Source organism: Diaphorina citri, unplaced genomic scaffold (genome assembly GCF_000475195.1).
Source record: "Diaphorina citri unplaced genomic scaffold, Diaci psyllid genome assembly version 1.1 scaffold681, whole genome shotgun sequence".
Taxonomy (NCBI): Eukaryota; Metazoa; Arthropoda; class Insecta; order Hemiptera; family Psyllidae; genus Diaphorina; species Diaphorina citri.
This window is the reverse complement of record NW_007378114.1, coordinates 48,842-75,970: the sequence shown is the minus strand read 5'-3', so window position 1 is coordinate 75,970 and position 27,129 is coordinate 48,842. Positions and strand designations below refer to the sequence as shown.

Below are 27,129 nucleotides of genomic sequence, written 5' to 3'. Positions count from 1 at the left end.
TCTTCGTATTTATAATTCTTATAAAATTTCCCGCCCACCCCCTCCCTCCGAAAGTTTCCCTTTCCCCACCAAAAGTTGCAACTTCAGATTTGACTTATATCCTACTTACCTTACAAGTAATTAACTTCTGCCCTTTAGCACGGGGGCTTTTTTTATTTAGAATTCATTAGACTTAATTTACAACTTTTTTCCCTCCCTCGGTTCCTCCCCATTCCCTCCTTAATACTGTTGTGTAGGCTCAAGTTACTGCCTAAAATACCTCGTAAAAAATGAGCTGAATTTTCCCTTCCCCTCACCGCGTCATTGGATGTAAGAAGTGACCCGTTAATGAAGTGAGATTGGAGAATTTTCTTCCAGCGTGGTTCTTATTATAATGAAATTGAAGCAGGTAATAAAAAACCAGAAGAATATTAAAATGCGAGATTTTCAATCATTGAATGAAGCACTGGAGGGTATTGAACTCGGAAGTCCAAATGGGGTACCTATTTCATCTGAAAAATAATAACAAAAATGAAAAACAGCATCATCATTTTCAATTTTCCCATCAAGATGTCTGCTAAAGATGGGAAATTCTAAGAAGGAGTATTTATAAGATAAAATGTTGCATAGGAAAAAGGCAAATCGGTACATTTTCTTTCTCTTACTAAGTACGTAAGTAGGTAGGTAAGTATACTTTTTTTTTACAATATTGGAATCTTACCCTAAGCTTAATCTAGGTATGCTTCTAAGATTGCTTTTGAAAGTATCTACCAATAGATCCTACCTATTTGAGTTGAGTGAGAGTTCAATATTCTCTAATCAACTCTACTTTAGTCAATTTTGGACCACCACACAAGTAAAAGCCTGGTAGGCGCAGAGGCTTGGCTTGGGCAGTCCATATCTCTTTGGCAACTGGAAACGGCGGGCCTTAAGGTGTGTCCAAACATAGTCGACGCCGTCAATCGACGTCGACTGAAAACGTACACTGCCTCGAAAACATAGATTCACCTATTCACCTTGTCGATCGATCGACGGCGTCGACTATGCGTGGACACACCTTTACAATGTGAATATTCTGATTGTTCTCCAAGTCTGAAACCTCCATTCTCTTCTACCATCCACCGCGCGTGAAATTTCACGCTAAAGTTCTACCGTCAGCAAAAAATCTCTAGGCGTTTTGCGGTGGAGAAAAATAGGAATTCAAAGCATATTTCGAAAATTTAAGCCCTGAATCTCTTTTCTTCTTCAGAACTATCCTAGCCATCGGCTACCACATCAGCATGGATAAGCCACCGTCCCGTATCAAAACCGTCCGTCTGCCTAATGAGCCTTTCATGCAGCCCAATGGATACAAGCCCGCCCCCCTAGACCTGTCAGCCATAGCTTTGACTCCTAAGATGGAAGAATTGGTGGACCAGTTGGCCGAAAACACGCATAACCTGTGGGCCAAGGAGAGAATTCAACAGGGATGGACGTATGGATTGAATGAGGTATGGTGGTAGTCATAGTCATTCTGTCATAGTTTCTGCATCAGACTTTCTGTCATAGTTTCTGCATCAGACTTTCTGTCTCTCTTCTGTCAAAGTAAGACTAGGATTTATTTACCTGCCACGGTGGTGTCGTGGTCAAGACGCTCGCCTACTGATCAGGAAGGCACGAGTTCAATTTATGGAGTTTTTATCCTCATTGTTGTTTGAGAAGTCGACCACAGTAATAGTTATCATTATTTCAGTGACATTTTATCTAGAGCTCGCTCAGAAAGAAAGTTTCGGGGTTACGGGTTCCCAAATAGAACAAGGTTTTGTGTATTTAAGGCATCTGTTAAATTCGCCAGTATAACACTATTGATTATAGTGAATCAGTCTTTATTGATTGTAGAAGAGTAAGTAAACTGAATATTTTTCGACAGCTGATATTTGTCATTTCATATTGTTTGGTTCTAGGATCCCGACATGGCGCGTAGTCCTCATTTAGTTCCCTATGGTAAAGTCGATGATGCCATCAAGAAAGCTAACAGGTGAGATATGCATGTGCAGGGAGTGGGGAGAAGTCAGCAGGGACTGTGATTAAGGAGCTCTCCGCCAAGTCAAAAAATTTGACAGTATAAAGTATACATGGAGGACCTCCCACTCCTTACACACCAAAAATTGACAAAACATTTAGTTTTTCCTACGTGATGAGTGGGAACTGGGAAATCCTGTCAGGAATAGAATTCAAATTCGGTGTTACATAACCGCACTAACACAAATAATATACTTTATAATATAAGGTTCGGTGTTACATAACCCCACTAACACAAATAATATACTTTATAATATAAGGTTTTCTATTTCAGGGACACCGCAAGTGAGACGGTAAGAACATTGCTGGTGTATGGATATAACTTGGATCCGCCCACTGGAGAACAACAGGATGGTAAGTCAGTACTAAATACTCTTGAATTAGAACCTGGGACCTATGTAGTTCAATAGGTTACCTTTTATTTTATTTGACTTTTCGGTCGTACATCCAAGAAAAAAGTCTAAAAGTCTGAGCAAACAGTTTAAAAAAACGAATAAAGATTTTTTTTATTTAAGTTAAATAGAATTTTCTCCCGAGGAGCTAATTCACATAACCAGCAAACATCTGCTTTTTTCCTCGCAGCACTTCTAGCTGAGCAGAACAGAATCCGGTTTATGTCATTCAGAACATATCGAGCAGAGAAGAATTATGCCGTGTCTAGCGGCAAATGGTGAGTACAATTTTCAGCTAAATTTCAATTAAGAATGAGCTATTACTTTGGGGCAGTGTCACAACTTTGGGTCGGAGGTTGTGCTTATTACATAAATGTACTCACGGCGTGATTTGATTATTTCCAATGATAAAATGCCATAAGAAACCAAGAAAGCTGTCTAGGGAACTTTCTGATGTTTTAAGACGTTTTGGTACTTTTATCCTGGCTTTAACAGATGGGGGCTGAACGACTGGGAGGAGTTGACACAACATAGAGTTCTTTGGAGGCAAGCAGTCTGGTCGGCACGGGATTCACATATCCCTAATATGCCATCGGAGTGAGTGAGTGTGTTTACCAGAGCTCTTTTGAAGAAGCTCTTCCACCCAACCACTTTTCTTTTCTTTGAATTGATTGTGAGGAAAATTCAATCCGAGTCTAATATTCTAGATTTGTAGGAGCTTAACCCATCCTTTGGGGCTGTTTGCCCCTACACTTAAGCCCCCGAGTGGGCTTTTTCTAATGTGCCATCTATTTCCAGGTATTTTGAGTTCGAAATCCTAACAGCCGGGCCTATGAGAGTGGGTTGGGCTCGCGTGGATTGTGCCCCTGGGGCCCAACTGGGCAGCGATGAGAACTCTTGGGCCTTTGACGGATTCAATGTAAGTTTTGAAATTTTTTCAAGGGTTTAACGTCACTGTATAACTACTAAGGTTATAATTATTTATTAGTGACGGGGGTTTTACGGCCAACAGTATACAATCGATTGGTCACCCATCCAGATACCAACCACGCGCAAAGTTGTTTAATTTTCGTGAACCATGAGGAACTGGTGGATTTAGGTAAAGTGCTAAATATGTAGCAATTGTATGAACGCCGTGTAACTATTTGAGTATGCAATGTGCAATGTAAGAAAAATTAGTGGAGATGTCTAATTCACAATAAAATTGTTAATACCTATTTGTATGAATTCACTTTTCCTGCAATGTAGGTATTACTTTTGCTTAACTTTAGTAAATCATTGGGAAAATGGTTTCTTGAATTTCCCGATGAATATTGACTTCATAACATACGTATTAGCGTCACATTAAGATTAACTTGTTCCAGCAGGATAAGAAAGATTATTCTATTTCAGGTTTCTCTCTCAACGGGGAGCTACTCATGGACGCCCTTGGGGGAGAAACCACATTTGCCGACGTCCAAGGCGAGGGCTTTGTGCCTGCCTGTACCCTAGGTGTGGGTCAGAGAGCCAAGTTGACCTTTGGCCAGGATGTGAACCAGCTCAAGTATTTCAGCATGTGTGGTCTGCAAGAGGGCTATGAACCATTCTGCGTGTAAGTAAAAGAAGAAAACGGAAAGACCTCGAAAGTTATAGGTTTCAGAAGTTACCCTCTACCCTCTATCAAACCGAAAGAGAAGGAGAGATGAGTGTTTAGTTTATCATCTGTATTAAGCCTAACGACATTTGTAAAAAGCATTTATGCTCAACACAATTGAAATTCCTTTATTCAAATAAATACATTTCAATTTGTTTGTATTACCTTATCTTTTCTTCCACAGTAATATGAAGCGAGCAGTCACCTATTGGTACACACGGGACCAGCCAATATTCGAAAATACAGACGATTATCCTTCCGTCATTGATGTGACCAGGATTCCAGCAGGTTCCGATACACCCCCTTGTCTGAAGATAAGTCACAATACGTTTGAAACCATGGAGAAAGCTAACTGGGAATTCCTGCGCCTCTCTCTGCCTGTCACCTGTATGTCTACGTTCATAGAGTGAGTTTTCTAGCTATATCTAATATGTTTTCCAGTTATATTCCATATGATAGTCTGGCTAGGGGACTTAAAACAAGGACTATACCAGCCTGAAATTTCCCGTGCTAACGAAACAGCAAAAGTTGAGTGCGAAGGGCATCTCTCGTAAGTTTTTTGTAGCCAAAACCAAATGTCTGAACACGGGAAAAGGCAAAGGAAAAGAAGAAGATTTAATAGTAGGTAGGATCGTAGTATTAAATCTCCGATTTATCATGGTCTATATGTCCATAAGGAAACGAATTTAGAATTTGTTTTTATTTAAGAAATGGCTACCTTAAGGTAATATTTTTAGTCTTGGGAAAATTACTGCGCTCCCCCTTTTGTAAAGTTAGATCAAAATTAGGCGATTTACAAATAGACTTCTTGATCTTATTCCTTGTATACTGTTGGCATAATGGGACTTTTTAGTCTTAGTCGACCGTCAGCGACAGTATAAATAATGTATATTAAATAAATAAAAATAAATTGAATTGTTTCAGTGAGAATGAAAAGCAGAGACGCTGGAAGGAGATTCGGAATCGACAGCAAATTCTAATGATGGAAGCTGTGGACAATACAACCCCCGCCCATATAGAACAGATTATGAAGTCTGGCTTCTCCATGAGTGATATTAAAGGTAAATCAGCTAGCCTACCAGCCTCAGTGGTGCAGTAGTTAACGCGTTGGGCTTTGGATATGGAGGTTTGTGATTCGAGTCCAAGTCAAGTCATAAAATTTATCTAGATGTAATAATCGGGGAACGATATTTGTGACGAGTATTTAAGTATGTTTAGCACAATTAAAAATTCCTTCCTTCCTAAATCAGCTAGCTTAGTTAGCTTGTTGTTTTGACGACTTAGTTAAAGCCAGAGATGTGATGTTCTCCAGCCAGATTTATCTAGCTCGTCTTGAACTAAATTCTTGCATGTGCGATCAACCATCATGAGGACTTCCCGTTCTTGGAACAACTGGATTTCTTGTATCCTGTCTTCCTTTTCTCTTCGGCATTCGTATTGCGACGTTAGAGGTGAAATTCTTAGATCGTCGCAAGACGAACCGAAGCGAAAGAAAAAATCCTTAACTCTTCGAGTTCTAGAGGTGTATGACAATTGAATTAAGATACCTATCATTCCTAAATTTCTCTGTACGTCCTTTCCTAATTCCTATATTTCTCTGTACGTCCGTGGTAGGTCGATTTTAGAGCGGGGAAAAGCCCTCAGGTAGAAGGCTCATTTTTGACTTTTGATAGGAATTTTGAAGCCTTTATATCATTATTTTCTGGAAATATCTACACACAGACTCTGGAAATCCGATATTCCAGTCCTATTAGGAGACTTTTTAGTCTTTTGCTGGAAGCTTATCGTGATCATAAAGGGACTGCCTAGGGGTCCGGATGTTGTTTACATTTTCAAGCAACTTGATTGGTGCAGAGCTAGTTGTGTTTCCTAACCTCGCTGGATGCTCCAATCAGAATGGAGAAAAATGCCGGACACCTAGACAGTCCCTTTTGTAAATATGTAAGTTCATATATTCTATCATTAATGCTTTCTGTTCCAGGATCAACTGAGGAGATACATAGAGATCAAGCAGTCTGATCTTCCATCTGCCGTGGCTGCCAAGAAAACCCGAGAGTTCCGATGTCCTCCTAGAGAACAGGTGGGTTTGGAAAGCGTTTTTTGTAAATTTACCAAGGGACCGCCCTTATTTTAGCTATTTTTTATTGAGGTATTTATCATTATTTATTTAATATTTTTTCAGTTAATAATAATAAATCTATCTGCATCTTTCCCCCCCCCCATAATTAAGCAAGTTCCTTTGATGTAAACCTTCTGTATTATACTTTTAAACCCATAAAATACACGAGATCTTGTTTGGACTGCTAGGGTAACGGGACTTTTTAGTCTCATTCGAGCAGTATAAACAAGGTATATGTTTTTTATCAGCCTTGGAGGTGTTTTTATTGTAACCTTTTCGTGGAGGCTACAAGTAAGGAGATTCTTCAGATAGAGCTAGGCAGAACCAGTACCACTCTGCCCTTGTCAGCGGCAGTTCTGCAAAATTCTGAACGCCATGTTATTCCTCAGGTTTGTATTTAGTTTTTTTCCATTATTTTTGGAGGTTTGATCGAGGGGACTGCAACAATCTGGTCTTATCGTCCAGAAATCGAAGAGATAAAGAGAACAGGATAGAAGAAAGCCAGCCTTTCCGAGAATGAACCTTATCTGTTTAGGATAAAGTCTGCCCCGGGGGAAATCCAAACCAAGACCTACCGTTTATAAGGCAGATGATGTTTGCTACCTTCGAAGCTGATAACTCGCGAAAATGAACTCGATTAGCCAGAAAATGTTGAAGACATCAGTTCCGCATTTATCCCTGAATCAACGTTGCGCTCGGTTAGTATCTGGATGGATGACCATCTGGGCCGATTGTTGACTTTTTTTTTTGCCAATTTCACACCCCATTATCTCTTACAATCATCCCTCTTTCCCTCCACAGTTCCCTCCTCGTCTCAAGGTGCAATGTCTAAAGCCCCACCAATGGGCACGTGTACCCAACACATCTCTGGAGGTCCACGCTCTCAAGTTATCCGACATTAGAGGATGGAGTATGCTTTGTGAGGACCCGATCTCTATGCTCGCCCTTCATATCCCAGAGGAAGACCGGTGTATTGACATCCTGGAGCTGATTGAAATGGAGAAGCTTCTGTCGTAAGTAAACTTCCCATTACTTTTGTAATACCAAGGAATAATTTGAATTGTGTTAAGCACAAATGTGTTGTCACAAATGTCTTTCCCTATGCAAAAATTTATACTATGCAAAAATTTATGACTTGACTTGGACTCGAACCACCAACCTCCAGATTAAAAGTCCACCGTGCTATCCACTGAGGTTGGTTACTTTTTTTAATACCACCACAAACTATTCAATATTTTCTCCACAATAGCGAAGAAACTCATGCAGAATAAATGGAAAAGATTTGATGTAGAGATCTTTAAGAACGGAGTTTTTATCGTTCCGAAATCGAAGAGGGAATGAGGACCGGATAGGACAAAGCCAGCCTTTCCGAGAACGAACCTTATCAGATCTCTTAAATATCAGGCTAACTACAGGGCGGCCCATGTGTTATGTCAACACGTTGATCAGAAACGACTACTGTACGCTATTCTAATCCATTCTATTTGCTACAGGTTTCACGCGCACACACTCACCCTGTATGCAGCCCTATGCTATCAGGCTAACTACAGGGCGGCCCATGTGTTATGTCAACACGTTGATCAGAAACAACTACTGTACGCTATTCAGTCGGAATACATGTCTGGGCCTCTGAGACAAGGCTTCTACGATCTACTCATTGCCCTGCATATTGAGTCTCATGCCACATCCATGTAAGTACCACGTTGACTGGACTAATTTTATTTATTTAGGAATTTTAATCGTGGTAAGTTTGATTTGTTACCTGTCGAGTTTTGTGTCCCAAAGTCCCAGGCTATATCTGAAAATAAATTAAAATATCTAACTATGTAATATGTAATTGGGATAGACCATCTGAAGAATGAAATTTTATAACATTATTTGGAAAATTTACACTTAATACCTAATCTCAGTAGATTTGAGGGTATTCAACTATTTAGTTGGAGCTAAAGGCAAAGGATATAAAGAAGGTAAAATAAAAGTACTCCTTAGCTAGTCCCATCGGAATAGAATAAATAAGACATTATATTATGAATTCCAGGGAAGTATGTAAGAATGAGTTCATCATACCATTGGGTCCTAAACTGAAAGAGCTGTACGAAGATGGAGAAATGGGACATAGTCTACGATCCCTTAGAACGGAATCCATTCGGCCCACAATGAAAATGACGGATATTGCACCGTAAGTACCGCCAATATTCCTGCTTTCATTCCTTGATGTCATCCATCCATGTCCTTCTCTGCCTTCCACGATCTCGGCTTTACATCATGAAAATTCAAAAGGGAAAATACGGTAAAACTTGTTAAGTACAACCCCCTATCTCGCTTGTTCCAGGGACAGCATTGAAAACATCCGCAGTCTGTACAGTCCTCATTTCCCACTGGATGTGGTACGGGATTACATCATGACAGCACGGCGGAAACAGACGACATGCTTCTGGTGAATGGAGGCTCCCCTCCTACCCGGGCTAAGAACAAACCTGCTAGACCTCCTCGCAAAGGTTCCCTACCTCGCAATGAGGAAATATTACAACTCGGTGGCAATATGGACGGAGGAGGTAAGGTTTTATTATTATTATTTCAAAGTATTTAACATCAGTGTTTTTACCGTCCATTCGGCGACAAGCTACCCTGAGAAGGGCCGAGAAAAAGTCAGCAGTGATCACCCAGATGGTCACCCATCCGTACACTAACATTGAAGATAAGAGTCCCCACTTCGGGTGTGATTGAACCCGCGCCCTTCTCTTTCCCAGACGAACGCCTTGAGCACTACACCTTCAAGGCGGTTTGCGATATCCACACACATTGAGAAACGCTCTCGGCATTAGTACAAATAAAATGACAGCATTACAGGAGGCGGTCATTATCAATCAAGTACACAACAGAGATCCTGTGGGAGGATCCAATGAGAATCTATTCCTGTAAGTAAAACAAGTATACATACATATACGGCGGAAACAGACGACATGCTTCTGGTGAATGGAGGCTCCCCTCCTACCCGGGCTAAGAACAAACCTGCTAGACCTCCTCGCAAAGGATCCCTACCTCGCAATGAGGAGATATTACAACTCGGTGGCAACATGGACGGAGGAGGTAAGGTTTTATTATTATTTTAAAGAATTTAACATCCCTGTATTTACCCTCCATTCGCCGACAAGCTACCCTGAGAAGGGCCGAGAAAAGCAGCGATCACCCAGATGGGCACCAATCCGTACACTAACCAAAATAAATGAGGATAAGAGTCCCCACTCCGGGTGAGATTGAACCCGCGCCCTTCTCTTTCTCAGACGAACGCCTTGAACCACTACACCACTGAGGCGGTTTGCGATATCCACAAACATTGAGAAACGCTCTGAGCATTAGTACAAAAAAAAAAATTTTAATGATGGAAGCTGTGGACAATACAACCCCCGCTCATATAGAACAAATCATGAAGTCTGGCTTCTCCATGAGTGATATTAAAGGTAAATTGAGCTCTAGGAGTCAAGTTTTAGATCATAACAACAGAGGTCTTATCGACCCGACATCAAAGAGAGAAGGATGACAGAGTAGCAGAAAACCAGCTATTTATCTAATTTCAACAGCTATTTTTCTAATTTTAGCTATTTGTCTAATTTTATCTGTTTGGGATAATAAACGAACTGGGATAATAAACTAGTCTATTTTTTTATCTCTGACGTCACAGGTCTAGTCTAATTTTGAAGCGAAAGCGATTTTGAAACGATAAGACCTCCGTTGTTACACTTCCCTCTATGAAATCTCATACCGGTAGACTTAAGAACTTTATTTTTGTGAATCACATGTAACATGCCATAATATTGTAAAAAAATAAATTGAATTGAAATCTAATGAATTCAATTTTGACCAAAAGCTGGCGGTCAAGTCTAATTTCTCATCTCTGACGTCACAGGTTTATCTCGTGGATACTCGGAGGATGCGGCGGAAACCATACATATACAGTCCTCATTTCCCACTGGACGTAGTACGAGATTACATCATGACAGCGTTACAGGAGGCGGTCATTATCAATCAAGTGCACAACAGAGATCCTGTGGGAGGATCCAATGAGAATCTGTTCCTGTAAGTATAGGCCGCGGGTTCGATTCCTGCCCGGGGCGGATTTTATCCTGAAGGGATAAGGTTCGTTTTTGGAACGGCTGGCTTTCTCCTATCCTGTCTCCCTTCTCTCTTCGATTTCGGGATGATAAGACCCTAGCAGTTACAGTTCCCCCTATCAAGCCTTAAAAAAATTATACATAAGTAAGCAGTGTTTTATTTAGTCTTTCATCTTATAACCTCTTGACGAGATGGCGTCGTGGAGAAGGGGTTCGCCTGGTAAACCGGAGGGCGCGGGTTCAGTCCCTACCTAAGCATTTAATTTTATCCTGGTCGTCTCTTGGCCAGCGGTGTAGTGGTCCTCTTTATCAGGCGCTCGCCGGGTAAAAGTAGGCATGGAATTTTATCCTCATTGTTTGAAATTTTGACTGCAATCAATAGTGTCTAAACTTTTTTGGTGTCCGCTCAAGGTTTTGTCTGGGACAAGATCGTCTCGCGAGCCGCCCACTTTATGGCAACCCCTGTTATAGATTGTCAAGCTTGGTTATGTTTGTTCCACCTCGATGAGATGTACTAGTGCTAACGGTTCAGGGAACTTTAGAATTTACTCTGATAAAAAGGCCGTACAAGGTCCGCAAAGGGCCGATCGGATCCAAAAATCGTGGCGCTAAAGCTTGGAACTCATTTCGTTCGGTCAATAAAAACTCATTTTCTCCTCCCTCAGGACACATCACACGAGATGGTGGTCGCGTGCTGTCGCTTCCTATGTTACTTCTGTCGCACGTCGCGTCAAAACCAGAAGGCCATGTTCGACCACTTGTCCTTCCTTCTGGAGAACAGCAACATTCTTCTATCCCGACCTTCACTGCGAGGTTCAACACCTCTGGATGTGGCTTATTCTTCTGTTATGGAGAACACAGAGCTAGCTCTGGCACTGAGGTTTGTAGAACATTTTTCCCAAAAAATTTGGATTGGGGGAAAAAATATCACATTGAAGAAGCCGTCTCCTATTGGTAGGTATGATTCGTGATGAAGATGTGGAGAAACTACTCATGATGATCAATCCGGAAACCTGGGATCCAACCTTTGAGAAAGGTAAGCGCTTTCTCCAAGTCTACCATTGGCAATGGTTGAACCAATGAAATGAGTTTAAATTTTTTCCACGATAATTTCGAAACGTCAATAACTTTATCGAATTGGGTCTTCAAGGGGCTCTATTCTATGATTTTTCAAGGACTTTCTCTCTATTTCTCTTCCTCTCCCCCCCTCTCCCTACCTATAAAGTACACAGGGATGCTCCAAATTTCCGGAGTTTGGCCTACAGTAAAGGAGAGAAAAAAGACCGGTGGCCCCCCCTTGCTAAATACGAAATATATAAGACCTTGTTTAGACTGTGGGAGTAAAAGGACTTTCCAGTCCTATTCGGGCAGGATAAACAAGGTATATTCTATTCTTTTATTTCAGACGGCAAGGATGAACACAGGAAAGGTTTGCTTCACATGAAAATGGCGGAGGGAGCCAAGTTACAGATGTGCTACCTGTTGCATCATCTGTGTGATATACAACTGAGACATAGGGTCGAGTCTATCATAGCATTCAGTCATGACTTTGTCGGCGATCTGCAGACCGTAAGTTTTTTTTTTTTTTTTAAGAAAAAAAAAATCCCTTAACTCTTTGATTTCTAGAGTTATATGACAATTATCCTTCTGCAAAACATAAGTTTTTTAAAGGAAAAAATTCTTAACTCTTCAAGTTCTAGAGGTGTATGACAATTAAATTAAGATACCTATCATTCCTAATTCCTATATTTCTCTGTACGTCCGTGGTAGGTCGATTTTAGAGCGCGGAAAAGCCCTCAGGTAGAAGGCTCGTTTTTGACTTTTGATAGGAATTTTGAAGCCTTTATATCATTATTTTCCAGAAATATGTACATACAGACTCTGGAAATCCGATATTCCAGTCCCATTAGGAGACTTTTTAGTCTTTTTCTGGAAGCTTATCGTGATCGTTTTGTAAAGGGACCGCCTAGAGGTCCGGATGTTGTTTACATTTTCAAGCAACCTGATTGGTGCAGAGCTAGTTGTGTTTCCTAACCTCGCTGTAACCTCGCTGGATGCTCCAATCAGAATGGAGAAAAATGCCGGACACCTAGACAGTCCCTTTTGTAAATGTGTAAGTTCATCTATTCTATCATTAATGCTTTCTGTTCCAGGATCAACTGAGGAGATACATAGAGATCAAGCAGTCTGATCTTCCATCTGCCGTGGCTGCCAAGAAAACCCGAGAGTTCCGATGTCCTCCTAGAGAACAGGTGGGTTTGGAAAGCGTTTTTTGTAAATTTACCAAGGGACCGCCCTTATTTTAGCTATTTTTTATTGAGGTATTTATCATTATTTATTTAATATTTTTTCAGTTAATAATAATAAATCTATCTGCATCTTTCCCCCCCCCCATAATTAAGCAAGTTCCTTTGATGTAAACCTTCTGTATTATACTTTTAAACCCATAAAATACACGAGATCTTGTTTGGACTGCTAGGGTAACGGGACTTTTTAGTCTCATTCGAGCAGTATAAACAAGGTATATGTTTTTTATCAGCCTTGGAGGTGTTTTTATTGTAACCTAATTTTCCAGAAATAAAGAAATTATATTCAAATAAAAAAAAAAAAAAAAAAAAAAAATCTTTTTTTTCTTTTTGAACGCTATTTCTGAGTTTCAAAACTTGGACCGGAAGACACTGAAAATTGCCCGTGTGGTCAGGGATCTGCGGGAGAGAATGGACCACTTCCATGAGTCTCTCATGAAACAGGTGTCCCTACTTGCATTACAGGAACCTGAGCGAAGAGGTAAGTGATGAGAGTTAAAAAAAAAAAAAAATATATAACCCTTTGGTGACCGATGTAAACTGTAGTTAGAGACGTTCTCCGTAACGAACTTTGGTCACCAAAGGGTTAATGAGAGAAAAAAATAGTGTCTCACCGCCGTTTTTATTTCTTAGCAATGAAACAACTGCTACATTAGACGCATGTGGTCTGTGTCATAGCATGCCCATCCCTCGTCCATTCTCATTCAGATGGGCGAGAGAGACGAATTCCCATTTAGGTGCTGGGTCAACACCGAGAACACCAGAAGTAACCCGTTGAATATTTGCAAACGAAAATGAGTTCCAACTGTTATGGTCAGCTGGTCGATTGTAGGTGATGAAATCTCTCTATTTGGGCTGTCAGCTTCCTGATAGTCCACTTCTTCCAGTCTTTTTCTCTGCGGCCCACCAGGTTGTTGCGGGATTCCTCTTGAATCTAAGGGAATATGCTGTTCCGATGTTACCGGACGGGTTTATCTTTTGGTCACCAAATCACACTGACCTAATGAGAGGGTGGTCCTTTTATTTTCACAGGCGAGAATGGGAGAAGAAGCCAGAGAAGCCGGGGTGGTTCAGGAAGTTCTACAACTTTTGTCAACTGCTGTGAAGGAATTGGAAGGAGGATCCTAAAGTAGCAGCCAGAACCTGAGAAGAAAACTCCCGGAGGGTTGAGATTTTTCTTTCAAAGGTAGTTGATCGAAGTATAGATTAATATTTTTGTATTGATACAGTTTCATAGTCCGGAGAGGCTATAGCATTTTTCTTACATGAAATTCACAGAATAATTATAAAATTAATAAATCTTGATAATTTCTTTAGACTCCATTAAATGATCTCGCATGACTTCCAGTTTAAATGTGCTTCGTCAGATTGCCTTTCGACCAAATTGTAGGAAATATTTTGTCAAATGATGAGGGTTTCATAGCATTTTTTTTTTTTTTTTTTTTTAACTTTTAGGAATCGAACCCGGGGACCTTCTACATGACAAGCAAGGGACTAACCCGGGTCTCCTTTGTGTTGATTTCAGAAATATGTTTCCGCAAAGTGCCGATCCGTACTATTGTGAACTGGCAGAGGAAATCAGTTGAGACGCCCAGAAACTTGTGCGGGAAATGTTCAGGTAGGTATGATTAAACCGTTCTGGGAGGTGCGCAAACGTCAAGAGTTCGAAGCGACCCATCTGCCTTTTAATAATAGGAAGCGCAGCTTTTCGCTTTTTCCTCATCTTTGAAAAACTAAAATTTTTTTTTTTTTTTTTTTTTTTTTTTAGTGAAGTCGATTATATATTTAGGATCCGACCAATTTCCTTGTGAACTTTCTGATATAGGGTTTTCTATTATGGGACCAAAATTTCATTATTGTAGCTCAAGTTCTCGACCTATCTTGTCCACAAACATACAAGTTATCTTGTTCTTCTTCTTCGCCTTTTCCCTTGTTTAGACGGGGTCGGCTTTGTTCGTCAGGCCTCAATCAGCCCTAGGGTCATCGCTTTTTAGCTGACGTTTGGTTTTGGCTACAAAATTTTACGAGTGGATGCCCTTCGCACTCTTGTTATCTTGTGCGTTTTGATATGTCTTTTGAATCTAATTCAATCTACATTTAATCCATCCATCTAGCTTACTAGTTCGTCAATACGACAGTGTGGGTGAGCTTATTCGTGCCTTAGAGAAGACCTACGTCATCAATAACAAAACTAAGGATGATGTGTCCCAAATGTGGGTGGGTCTTAGTCAGATCCGATCCTTGCTGCCTGTACAGATGTCCCAAGAAGAGGAGGAACTCATGAGAGAACGCCTATGGTAAGTTACCCAACATTAGGGGCAAGGTTAACCCAGTGGTAAGGTGCTTTCCATGAATCCTGGTGGTTCCGAGGCTCTGTGATAGAGACGTTTTAAGCTCTTGGAATTTCTGCCGGTGACTACCGGCTCGCTTAAGTCTGACGTAGTTTTTCAGGATACAGATAAGTTATCCCTACTTCCACAGACGTTTATGGGTATTTTAAACCATCTGGATGGAGATTGTTTTCTAGTTTTCCTTCAGAAAAACCTCCCCCCAACTATTCCACTCAACCCCTCTGCCGTTTTTTTTCGTAGCAATGAAACAACTGCTACATTAGACTCGTGTGGTCTGTGTCGTAACATGCCCATCCCGTAGTATGTCCCTCTTCAGATGGGCGATAAGAGACACAATACTTCCAATTAAGTTTCTGGGTCAACACGAGAACACCAGAAAGTAACCCGTTGAAATATTTGCAATAAAAAAAAAAGGAGTGCAAATATTTTGTTGATGGTGGGATTCGAACGCGGAGCCAATAGTAAAACTCAGATTGTAGTCCCAGACTTTACTTATTGCCCAAGTTCTCTTAATTTGACCAATCCTTGTCTGGTATTCGCAGGAAGCTGGTCAACAATCACACGTTCTTCCAAGACTTTACTTATTGCCCAAGTTCTCTTAATTTGACCAATCCTTGTCTGGTATTCGCAGGAAGCTGGTCAACAATCACACGTTCTTCCAACATCCCGACCTGATCTGTTACTGTTTCAGCTTAACTTCCTCCAGTGGGACATAATCCTTACTGAACTATAAGGCGAGTAAACAACTCATTTCTCATTTTATCTAACAATGTATGACCAATCCTTGTCTGGGTTTCTCCTCGCAGGAAGCTGGTCAACAATCACACGTTCTTCCAACATCCCGACCTGATACGAATCCTCCGTGTCCATGAGAACGTTATGGCAGTCATGATGAACACGTTGGGTAGAAGAGCACAAGCTCAGTCTGACGCACCACAGACAGGCACAGGACAAGAAGGAGAACCCCAGAGCAAACACAAGGTAAGATTATAGACGTGGCCACTAAAATTACCTTCGGATTATGGCTCAACCAGTGGAGGATCCTCGAGTGATGAAGAGAAGAGATTGACCATGATGCTGTTCAGTAATATATTCGACTCGCTGTCTAAAATGGTGAGTCCCCACTTTTGCACGAAGGCATTTTAATAATGTTAACCGAACTTAAATACTCACCACGCCACGTATCGTTTTCCACTTATGCTGGCTTTCACCAACTCGGGATTGAGATGAAACGAAGATTTCCCTATACTAAATAGCCAGGTCAACCTCGGATTGAACTCAATCCTGAGACAATCCACGGTGGTAAAACTTTACCTTAAAGCACCCCGATAAATTTTCTGACTTGACTTGGACTGCAGCCTCTGGATATGAAGTCCACCGTACTAACTACTACACTGAGGTTGGTTTTATCTTGCTGCAAAGAGAGGTCGGTTGCAAGATTTACGAGTAGCACCTGTCGATGGTGGATGGTGGGGATCAAACCTTCTGCATGGCAAGCAAGCGCGTTACCACTGGGCTAACCGTGATTTTCTCTCGTTTATTTTTTAATTACTCTTGCGAATCTTAAGGAATATGCTGTCCGATGTTACCGGACGGGTTTATCTTACTTTTGTCACCAAATCACACTGACCTAATGAGAGGGGGTCCTATTTATTTCACAGGAGAATGGAGAAGAGCCAGAGAAGCCCGGGGTGTTCAAGAAGTTCTACAACTTTGTTAATGCTGTGAAAGAATTGGAAGAGGATCCTAAAGTAGAGCCAGAACCTGAGAAGAAAACTCCGGAGGGTGAGATTTTAAATTCAAAGTAGTTGAATCGAAGTATAGATTAATATTTTTGCTATTAACAGTTTCATAGTCCAGAGCTATAGCATTTTACTTACATGAAATTCACAAAATAATAATAAAATAATAAATCTTGATAACTTCTTAGACTCCATTAAATGACTCGATGACTCCATTAAATGTGCTTCGATCAAGTTCTATCCCGACCTTCACTGCGAGGTTCAACACCTCTGGATGTGGCTTATTCTTCTGTTATGGAGAACACAGAGCTAGCTCTGGCACTCAGGTTTGTAGAACATTTTTCCGAAAAATTTGGACGGGGGGAAAAAATATCACATTGAAGAAAAAAGAAAAAAAAATCTTTTTAAGGCCAGCCACTCACTATCAGGTATCAGGTTGACCTGGCAGGTGGAACTGATCAGGTGTACCTGTCAAGGCTCTCTTGGCAGACTGCAGATAATGGTCAAAATCGGCTAATAAATAATGGGAGAGGGAGTTATTTGTCAGTAACAACGAAGCTTACCGTGTTCCCATCCCTTCTACAATGGGGTTTTAACAGTACCTTATTCCCCCCACAGAGAGCACTACTTGGAGAAGATCGCCATCTATCTATCTCGCTGCGGTCTCCAATCTAACTCCGAGCTAGTAGAGAAAGGCTACCCAGACCTCGGCTGGGATCCCGTGGAGGGAGAGCGGTATTTGGATTTCCTGCGGTTCTGCGTTTGGGTGAACGGGGAAAGTGTAGAGGAGAATGCTAACCTTGTGATACGACTGCTGATTAGGCGGCCAGAGTGCTTGGGTCCCGCCTTGCGTGGAGAGGGAGAGGGTCTGCTCCAGGCTATTATTGAGGCGAATAAGGTAAGTGCTTTCACTCTGTGTGGTTATGGTTGATGTCAAATGATGGAAATTTTTGAAATTGACCGTTCTAATTGACCTGGAAATTGACCGTTCTAAATTGGTCAGCCTTCTTTTCTAATGAGGCCATTTTTTTACTATTCAGGGTTTTAAATTTATAATTATTTAATTCAGCATTTAAATAATTTAATTTAAAGATGATTTAAAAAATTCAGCAATTTCTTTTTCTAATATGACAAGTTGTAGTACTTTCTTTTTTTTTTATCTCTAGAGCTCTCGCATAAATCACAGATTACCCTTTTTTCCCCTCCTCCCTTTTTTCCTCTAAATAATAATAAAAGCTAATATGAGACCCCTTTTTCCCCTCTTAGATGTCCGACAGGATAGCAGCTAGAAGGAGCATAATCCCTATCGACGATGGAGTGACAGATTTCGACCATCCCCTGCCCGAATCTGAAGACGATGAAGACTACATCGATACCGGGGCCGCCATCTTGAATTTCTACTGCACTCTGGTGGATTTGTTGGGCAGATGTGCTCCGGATTCGACCGTCATTGCTCAGGTAAGCTGTAATACACGTTGGTTCGATTCCCGACCGAGACGAAATTTATCCTAAACAAATAGACCGTCATTGCTCAGGTAAGCTGTAATACACGTTGGTTCGATTCCCGACCGAGACGAAATTTATCCTAAACAAATAAGAATAGAATAAAATAGAATAGAATATATGTACCCTGCTTATACTGCCAGAATGAGTCTGAAATGTCCCTTTACTCCCGCAGTCTAAATAAGGTTTGTAAATGTACGCTTAGTAAATTATGTTAGGACTAAAACTATAATTGAATGGGTGAGTAGAAAAACCAAGAATGTTAAAAATTGATTTTTTTTTTTGCGAATAACAAGGAATGTACTTTTTTCTATCGTCTCTGTGAATGTGGAGGGTAAATACCCCTTAGATCCATAAAGCATTTCGATTTTAGAGTGGGGAATACCCATTAGATCCAAAAAAAAGAGGTTTGATCCAAGTTGTTTAATAGAGTTTTGATCACTGTATAACTGCTAGGGCTTTTGTGACGGGGATTTTAGCCTCCCTTCGGTGGCAACCTGACGTGAAGCGGAGAAAAACCAGAATCACGCAATTGCCCAGATGATTAACTATATGGATACAAACCAAGCGTAGCTTAACTTCAGTGATCCATCGGTAACTTGTACATTGAACGTTCTTTTTTTTTAAGTATGCAACTACTATGTTGTGGTCTGGCCGTTAATTTTGATCAGAATTTTGACTTGATCTCTTCATTTTGTCTTTGGTTAAGTAAGGTCTTTTGTTCTAAGCTGTATTATGTTATTAAACCCATAAAATAAACGAGACCTTGTTCAGACTGCTGGGATAAATGGACTTGTCTCATTCGAGCAGGATGAACAAGGTATATTCCATTCTATTACGTAAACTTTCTTCGAACTTGGTTCATGAGTTCCTCTCACGTTCTCTCTTCAGGACATGGGTTCAGGCCCGGGCAACTACCACCCGAACCCAATCGACATGACCAACCTGACTCTCAGTAGGGAAATGCAAAACATGGCCGAGCGTCTGGCTGAAAACTCGCACGATATTTGGGCCAAGAAGAAAAAGGAGGAATCGGGAGGCAGTGTGCATCCGCAGCTAGTCCCGTACGATTTACTCACGGATAAGGAGAAGAAGAAGGATCGGGAGCGATCCCAGGAATTCCTCAAGTATCTGCAGTACCAGGGATATAAGCTAAGATCCATGTAATATTTTTGCACTATAATTGCTCTCCTGAAAAATCGATTTTTAACATTCCTGGTTCTTCTACTCACCCATTCAATTAATATTAAGTAAATCCCTCACGTCAACTCCAGCGCTCGTAGAGTAAACATCTCTCCGCGATTTTTGGTCTGATCATGAGAATCTGAGTATTCTCGAAAGCTCACGAAATATTTGCAACAGTTAAATTTCGAATCTGAATTGTCTTTTATTTTATTTTTTAATTTTAATTCTTGAAGATTCTTAATTAAATAATTATTCCTCGATAATTATATTAGTTTTATTTAAAATCCCTCGTGTTTCTTAGGGTAAGAACGAGTCCCTGCGAGCCCGGGCCATTCTCCGCTCTCTAGTCCCTCTGGAAGACCTGCAAGGGGTTCTCAGTCTGCGGTTCTCCATAGCCTGCCCCGGCCCCGGTGAGGAGAAGGCTAAGAGCGATATGCCCTCCGGTCTTATACCGGGACATAAACAGAGCGTTGTGCTGTTCCTGGAACGGGTGTACGGGATAGAAACTCAGGATCTGTTCTTCCGAATCCTGGAGGAAGCATTCTTGCCGGACCTCAGAACTGCCACTATGCTGGATAGGGTAATATATATTTAATTTCATTTACTATACCTGTGTTACCTCTACTCATCAGCCACGCTAAGATATGCTTAATTTTATGTCAAGTTATGCTTAATTTCATTTCAAGTTGTGCTTAATTTCATTTCAAGTTGTGCTTAATTTCCAGAGTGATGGGTCAGAATCAGACATGGCGCTTGCTATGAATCGTTACATCGGGAACTCTGTGTTACCTCTACTCATCAGCCATGCCAAGTTTTATAACGATGCGGATAACTATGCCAATCTGCTGGATGCAACGCTGCACACTGTATACCGACTGTCCAAGAATAGGATGCTTACCAAGGGTGAGTTTTGAACAAGACCATAAGATGGTGTACTGTCGTAAAAGGATGTTTATCCTTCGAAGTTTTAGGTCAACCCGGACTTGGCGACCGACGTCGGGTGGCTGGGAAAGACTTGGCAAACAAAGTAACATACAATATAAGCTACACAAGTGAGTAGAACTTACGACCATAAACAAAGGGACCTATGTTGGACACAATCACTTAGAATACCTAGATCTTTTTTCAAGGGGGTTTGATAGAGGGAACTGTAACCTCTGAGGTCTTATCGGTCAGAAATCGAAGAGAGAAGAAGAACAAGATAGGAGAAAGCTAGCCGTTCCAAGAACGAAGCTCATCTGTATATCTGTTCAGGATAAAGTTATCCCCGGCAGAAATCGAACGCACAACCTAGCGCTTACAAAGCAGTTGCTCTAGCATCTAAGCTAACTAAGCGCCGGTCTAGATCCTTAGAGCATATTTATCAACCTGTAATCGTAGATATCTTTGTAAATTGGTTCTTTAAAACAATCAAGATATGTCTATTCTCCTTCATCCTTCATACCAGTACCTCACCAACCTAAAGTCAACTTGAAAGACTGTAAACCCGACCTTTGGCAAGACGTTGCTGTTGATAGAGCAACTCTAAATGCTACCTAGGAAGCTTTAACTGCCTCCCCCTCCCAAATCTTCCTCGTATTGTTTCCTAAAGCAATCTCCTACAGGGAAGAAGTCCCAGCATCTCTGTTGATACATGTTCCATACGTAGGTTTCCTGACCGGTGAATTCTGTATCTGGTTTGTTGATCAGATGCATGAGGAAGAACCTGGAACATAAGGGTCGGAAAGGGTTAATCTCTCTCTCTCTCTCTCTGCCAGCCTAGTTACCTTGTAAGCGTTAGGCTGCGGGTTTGATTCCCGCCCGGGGCTGATTTTATCCTAGAGGGATAAGGTTCGTTCCCGGAACAGCTGGCTTTCTCCTATCTCGTCTTCCTTCTCTCTTCGATTTCGGGACGATAAGACCTTGGCAGTTAGTCAAACCTCTTGAGAAAAAAAAAAGATTGAGCTATACCCTGCTAGGTACCTCGGTTGATCCAGGATTGAACTTATCCCGAGACAACCCAAAGATTTAAGGCGACGTTTTTTTACATTTGTTAGATTTCTACCCAATTGGATATTTGGGGGGTAGCGGCCCTCTTTTTGAGTGAATTCACCGAACCACTAGTACGACAAGGTATTCAACTTACATGTAGTTGGCCAAGTTGTGTTCTTGCTGCACGTGAGTATCGAAACCATGCGGTACTTTATCAAAGTAGTCCTTGCCTATACCACAGATGAAACAGTTACTCTCCATGTCTTCTTTGACACTCTCTAACTGATCACGCAGTTCTCCAAATGCGTCGATGATCAAACCTGAAATATAAACGGGTAGATACGGTGATTTTAGGTACGCAAAAGATCAAATAATGATTAATTATTTGTGGTAAAAGAGAGAGGTTCTTCATAACTTTTGTGGGTATCACAGAATTACTAAGTGCCTCCTTTACTATTAATATTATCATCGACTCCTATCATCAATCTTTTCAGAATAGCGCAACTTTTTTTGGTGAAACTTTATGCGTGGATTTATGTTTCCTTTAAATTTCCATGGCCATAAGTGAACCTGTAACTCCAAGAAGAAAGCCATTTTATTTCAGATCACATATAAGTTAGTTTATTATTGTAAATAATAATAATTTAATGCATAGAAATGAATCTTATCTTATCTTAAAAATTCGTATCATTTCGGATTTGGATGACAGATATGTTCTTTTAGTAATACATCAATGGTTCCTTCGAATAGAAACGAAATGGCTACAGACTACAAACTTCATGTCCATCGATCTTCAAGACGTTTCAAACTTTTATATAATTTGAAACCCTCAGATTCTACTCGCTCCGACAACTTCTGGAATAACTGCACTGGAAATATGAGCTCTTGAAATATCCAGCACAAGAAATACTACCACGCTTTTCCCAAGTTAGAAGCGATATTCGAAATGCACCCATAAAATTACTATAAAATACTTTCTAACTTAACTTCCTGAACGTGAGTTCTTTGTCGCTCGGGCAACTCTAGCTGAAGTCGAAGAACTGAAGACACAGCAAACAGCAGATAGAGGTAGGTATAAAATTACAGAGGGGGGAGCGTTAGTTAGAAGGTTTGTACAAACTTTTCACAGCAGGTTAGCTCTCTCCTAATTTTCAACTCTAAACTGACAAACCTGAGGAAAATTGTTGAGCTAAAACTTTCAACTCAATTTGTTTAATTCTTGTATGTAAATACCCACATTCAATTCTATCTCAATCAATCAATGTTTTATTGTATTTATACATAAATAGTATATTCACAATTTTAGAAGAAAAGCTCTCTCCTAATTTTCAACTCTAAACTGACAAACCTGAGGAAAATTGTTGAGCTAAAACTTTCAACTCAATTTGTTTAATTCTTGTAAGTAAATACCCACATTCAATTATATCTCAATCAATCAATGTTTTATTGTATTTATACATAAATAGTATATTCACAATTTTAGAAGAAAGAAAATCCCATATTGACTTACTTGGTCTGAGTGGCAGAGAATAGCAGGGTTTGTCGTGGGGGTAAATTTTCCAGAATGCCATTCATTGCTGTTTCGAATCCCATATCCAAACATCTGTCTGCTTCATCTAGGACTAGAATCTGAAAATGATTGTAAGAAAAGAAAACCATGTTAGACCTTCAGATCTAAAAGAAAAGGATGTGATTTCGAAATTTCGGAGAGGAAAACAAAAGCTCAAAAAGAGTCCAAGTTTCTCAGGACTTGAGCTTTCAGTCACGTCAAACCTTACAGAGAGCTTTGTTAAGGGTGCAGACAAAAAAGTGCCCGTGGTTTGAGGCTTGAGAAATGTACGGGCACCTTTTCTATTTTATTTCTGAGGTGGTAATTAGCTGATTCCAAGATAAATGGAGAAAGGAACAATAGCTGTTAATCTATGGCCAAAAAAAAAAAAAAAAAAAAAAAAAAAAAAAAAACTGAATGCTTCTACTCATTTAAAGGAAGCTTCTCAATAATCAACTCCTCACGAGGCGGAGAGCACCCAAAACTCTAAACACAGAACCAAAAAACCTTCGGCCTTGCCTGTAGTCGAACCCGCCGAGACCCATTCTAATGTAGCAGTTGTTTCATTGCTACGAAATAAAAACGGTGGTGAAACACTCGTCTTTTTTTATTATTTTTATTTTTTTTTAGACCTCTGGTGTTTAATAAGCTTTAATAAGCACGTAGATTGCTCCTGCTAGCTGATTCATGCATCTGTCTAACTCACTTTTTCTCAATTAAATTTCAGAACTACATCACATGGTGTGATCCCACTACGTACAGAGAAGTGACCAAAGTTCGTCACGGGGCAGTGGCTCCCTGGCCCCTCAACATTTATCTCACCTACAAGAAGAAGCTAACCGTACAACATCGACTGAAAACACTCAAGTGGCTGGAGAAGTCTCTCGACCAGGTAAGTTCTTTTTCTAAAGAGGTTTGATAGAGGGATCTGTAACTGCTAAGGTCTTATCGTCCCGAAATCGAAGAGAGGAGGACAGGATAGGAGAAAGCCAGCCGTTCCGAGAACGAACCTTATCTGTTTATGATAATGTTCGCCCCGGGCGGGAATTGAAACCGTGACCTAGCGCTTACTGGCGAAACCACCAGTAAAGGAGGTACCAAAAGATTTGTTTTTATGTTCCAGGTATACAAAGACGTGGACAAGTGTTGTCAATCACTCTCGGAACGATTGGAAAAGAACAACTTTTTCTTCAAAGATAAGTAAGTTCCAATGTCAAGCTAATCTTGGTTGTCAAAATCGGCAATTTTTCGGGAGTAGCCCTAATTGAAAAATGAAAAGTCGTGAAGTTGAATCTGGGAACATACTTTGCTTATTCAATGATTATTTTTCCCTCCCAAGTTAACCAATATTTACCATTTTTTTTCGAGGGGTATTGTGAAAACAACCATTTGTTCATTCAAAATATTTATTATTCGTATTTTTCCCTCTCTTCAATATGTCCTCATCTTTTGTGTTTCAGACCTACAGAGCTGGATGCCCTATTGTTTGGTCACATCTATGCCGTTCTCACCACCCCTCTTCCCAACAATAGATTCGCCAGCACAATACGAGCTTACCCGAACTTGGTCGAGCATTGCACACGGATAGAACAAAATTACTTCAAGAAAGACTCGTGAGGATGCTTAGAAACAAGAAGAAATTTAAACAGTAGAAACTCCGTAACCAAAATTTGAACTTTGGCCTTATTAGTCAATAGGCGATTTTTATATAGCTGCAATGTCCTGAATGATGATGACTCCAATTGAATACTCATGGGGTCGATTGGGCTGGAACACATCACATGCCTTCAGGCAGACTCCATTTGTCAAAAGTTTGGATTTTCCTTGCCCTTGGGATCAATTTAATTTGAAGAAACCATTTTTACCGATGTTTCATTTTGAATAATTCAGGACTGAAGCTAAGTATTTTCTTTGGTTGACCAACCTAAGTAGTGTAGTGGTTAGACAGTGGACTTCGGATCTGGAGGTTGGTGGTTCGAGTAAGCTAACTAGGCCTAGCTAGATATAAACACTACAGAAAACATAGCTGGAGATAGCCTGGAAGTGGATTAATAAGGATAAAAACCGATTTGGGTTTATAAAGCCAGAATTTAAAAGTTCATTACAGACCTTTTGTTCAGGGCTTCCAATTGAACATGTAAGAAAAGTGGAGCAAAAGAAAAACTAACATGATATTCTGTAAAATAAAATGTGTACCATTTTAAAAAATATTTTATTTAATTGACAAAAAAGACAAGGAAAAAATCTACGAAGGACATAATAACACTTGGGTACCTCTGACTAGAAGCAAGTATCTATGTACTATGTAGGCCGAGGACTTGTGCTTGACTGGTAACAATGGAAGATAGGGAAAAAATTAACTAGGGGGGGAAAATCAGTGGGAAAAAATTAACTAGGGGGGAAAAATCAGTTAAAAAATAAATCTTTTTGTGAGGCAAGGAGTGGACTAGATAAAATGAACATTAAAGCTTTTTCTTTACTACTCCTCATTGGCAATAACTGTTAAACAGAAACCACTAGGTTTAATATCAAGAAACATTCCTAAAAGTAGTTTAATAAACACAATGGACTCTAACATTACAATGTGATGATGTGCTTCGTAATTATTCTCGTTACAGTGTAAACAGGACGAAATAAAGAATTGGAAATTGTATAAATACAATGATACACAAATATAATTATCCTGCCTAATTATTCTACTGTATTGAGCATGCTCGAACATTAGATATAAATGTTGAAAAAATATATTTTCTTTGGATTTTATTTTTTCTTACGGATTTACAGTCTCACAGTTGACTTAGTAAATTTCTGAATCTCATGTTGAAATTCATATTGGATTGATTCATTGGTGAAAAACTCCTTTTTGGTCCAACAAACGTACAGTTCTATTTCGTGCACCAACCTAAAGTCAACTTGAAAGACTGTAAACCCGACCTTTGGCAAGACGTTGCTGTTGATAGAGCAACTCTAAATGCTACCTAGGGAGCTCTAACTGCCTCCCCCTCCCAAATCTTCCTCGTATTGTTTCCTAAAGCAATCTCCTACAGGAAAGAAGTCCCAACATCTCTGCTGATACATGTTCCATACGTAGGTTTCCTGACCGGTGAATTCTGTATCTGGTTTGTTGATCAGATGCATGAGGAAGAACCTGGAACATAAGGGTCGGAAAGGGTTAATCTCTCTCTGCCAGTCTAGTTAGCTTGGAGGATAGCGTGTCTGCCTTGTAAGCGTAAGGCTGCGGGTTCGATTCCCGCCCAGGGCTGATTTTATCCTAAAAGGATAAGGTTCGTTCCCGGAACAGCTGGCTTTCTCCTATCCTGTCTTCCTTCTCTCTAAGGCACCGATCTCACGGTGTTGGACGTATTGGGGTTTGGAACCGTTTTTTCATAGCTTCAAGACACACATCCATGCCTATTCGGAAAGTGAAAATTTACAAAAAATTCTGTCCCGGCTGGGATTCGAACCCTGCACCTCCGCATTAAGGGTCAGTGCTCCTAACCACACAGCCACAAAGGTGGACAAGAGGTGTTAGGTATTATTCGAATATTATTAACACCAAGAGAAAATAGCCGCTTTTTACCCTATTGACTTAGAGCCAGTTCACACTTATCGTCAGTTTCATCCGATTTTTACTTTCTTTATCCTCTATCTACATTCAAACAAGCAAAAGTAGGATTAGCTCAAGGGACAGTGACCAGCACAACCCTATTTAACATTTTCATCAACGACCTACTTTTGCTATTGGAAAAATCTGGAGTTAATGTAGCTGCCTTCGCTGACGACATAGTGATATGGAGTTCTGCAAGGAAAAACAAATTGGATGAGCTAAGAAGAAAGATTGAAAAAGCCCTAAAAATACTAAAGAAATGGTGCTCAGAAAACCTTATGATTGTCAATCAAGAGAAAACAAAATATCAAGTGTTTACTTTGGCCCGAAAAGAGGAAAAAATCAAAATAAAGTATAACAACCAAGAGCTGGAACAAACAGATGAAGCAAAGTACCTGGGGATAACATTTGACAACAAATTGAATTGGAACAACCATGTAGAAAGAACAACAAAGAAAGCCCAAAACAGACTTAGACTTTTGAAGAGGCTGGCGGGAAAAAAATGGGGATGTTCTAGGAAAACGCTAAATAATACCTATAACACCTATGTAAAGCCCATCCTCACATACTGTGGAGAAATCATGATCACAGCTAACGAGACCAACAAGTATAAATATGA

General features: G+C 40.3%; 1 protein-coding gene across 1 annotated transcript in view; it reads left to right on the top strand.

The window, feature by feature from the left end:
* The window catches only part of LOC103511157 (ryanodine receptor-like), a 96,026-nt gene that overhangs the window by 47,251 nt on the left and 21,646 nt on the right, over positions 1–27,129 (top strand). Inside the window, 35 exon segments of the mRNA XM_017444878.2 lie at positions 190–200; positions 1,176–1,469; positions 1,923–1,996; positions 2,315–2,394; positions 2,623–2,710; positions 3,231–3,351; positions 3,770–4,023; positions 4,250–4,471; positions 4,990–5,155; positions 6,047–6,145; positions 6,433–6,573; positions 6,986–7,197; positions 7,678–7,875; positions 8,223–8,363; positions 8,517–8,583; positions 10,176–10,261; positions 10,911–10,925; positions 11,238–11,332; positions 11,702–11,865; positions 12,450–12,548; positions 12,933–13,083; positions 14,128–14,195; positions 14,198–14,220; positions 14,717–14,899; positions 15,760–16,066; positions 16,615–16,738; positions 16,931–17,021; positions 17,314–17,593; positions 17,962–18,153; positions 19,685–19,963; positions 20,109–20,286; positions 20,355–20,410; positions 23,631–23,795; positions 24,027–24,103; positions 24,364–24,516. Coding sequence (XP_017300367.1) covers positions 190–200; positions 1,176–1,469; positions 1,923–1,996; positions 2,315–2,394; positions 2,623–2,710; positions 3,231–3,351; positions 3,770–4,023; positions 4,250–4,471; positions 4,990–5,155; positions 6,047–6,145; positions 6,433–6,573; positions 6,986–7,197; positions 7,678–7,875; positions 8,223–8,363; positions 8,517–8,583; positions 10,176–10,261; positions 10,911–10,925; positions 11,238–11,332; positions 11,702–11,865; positions 12,450–12,548; positions 12,933–13,083; positions 14,128–14,195; positions 14,198–14,220; positions 14,717–14,899; positions 15,760–16,066; positions 16,615–16,738; positions 16,931–17,021; positions 17,314–17,593; positions 17,962–18,153; positions 19,685–19,963; positions 20,109–20,286; positions 20,355–20,410; positions 23,631–23,795; positions 24,027–24,103; positions 24,364–24,516 — 4,954 coding nt within the window.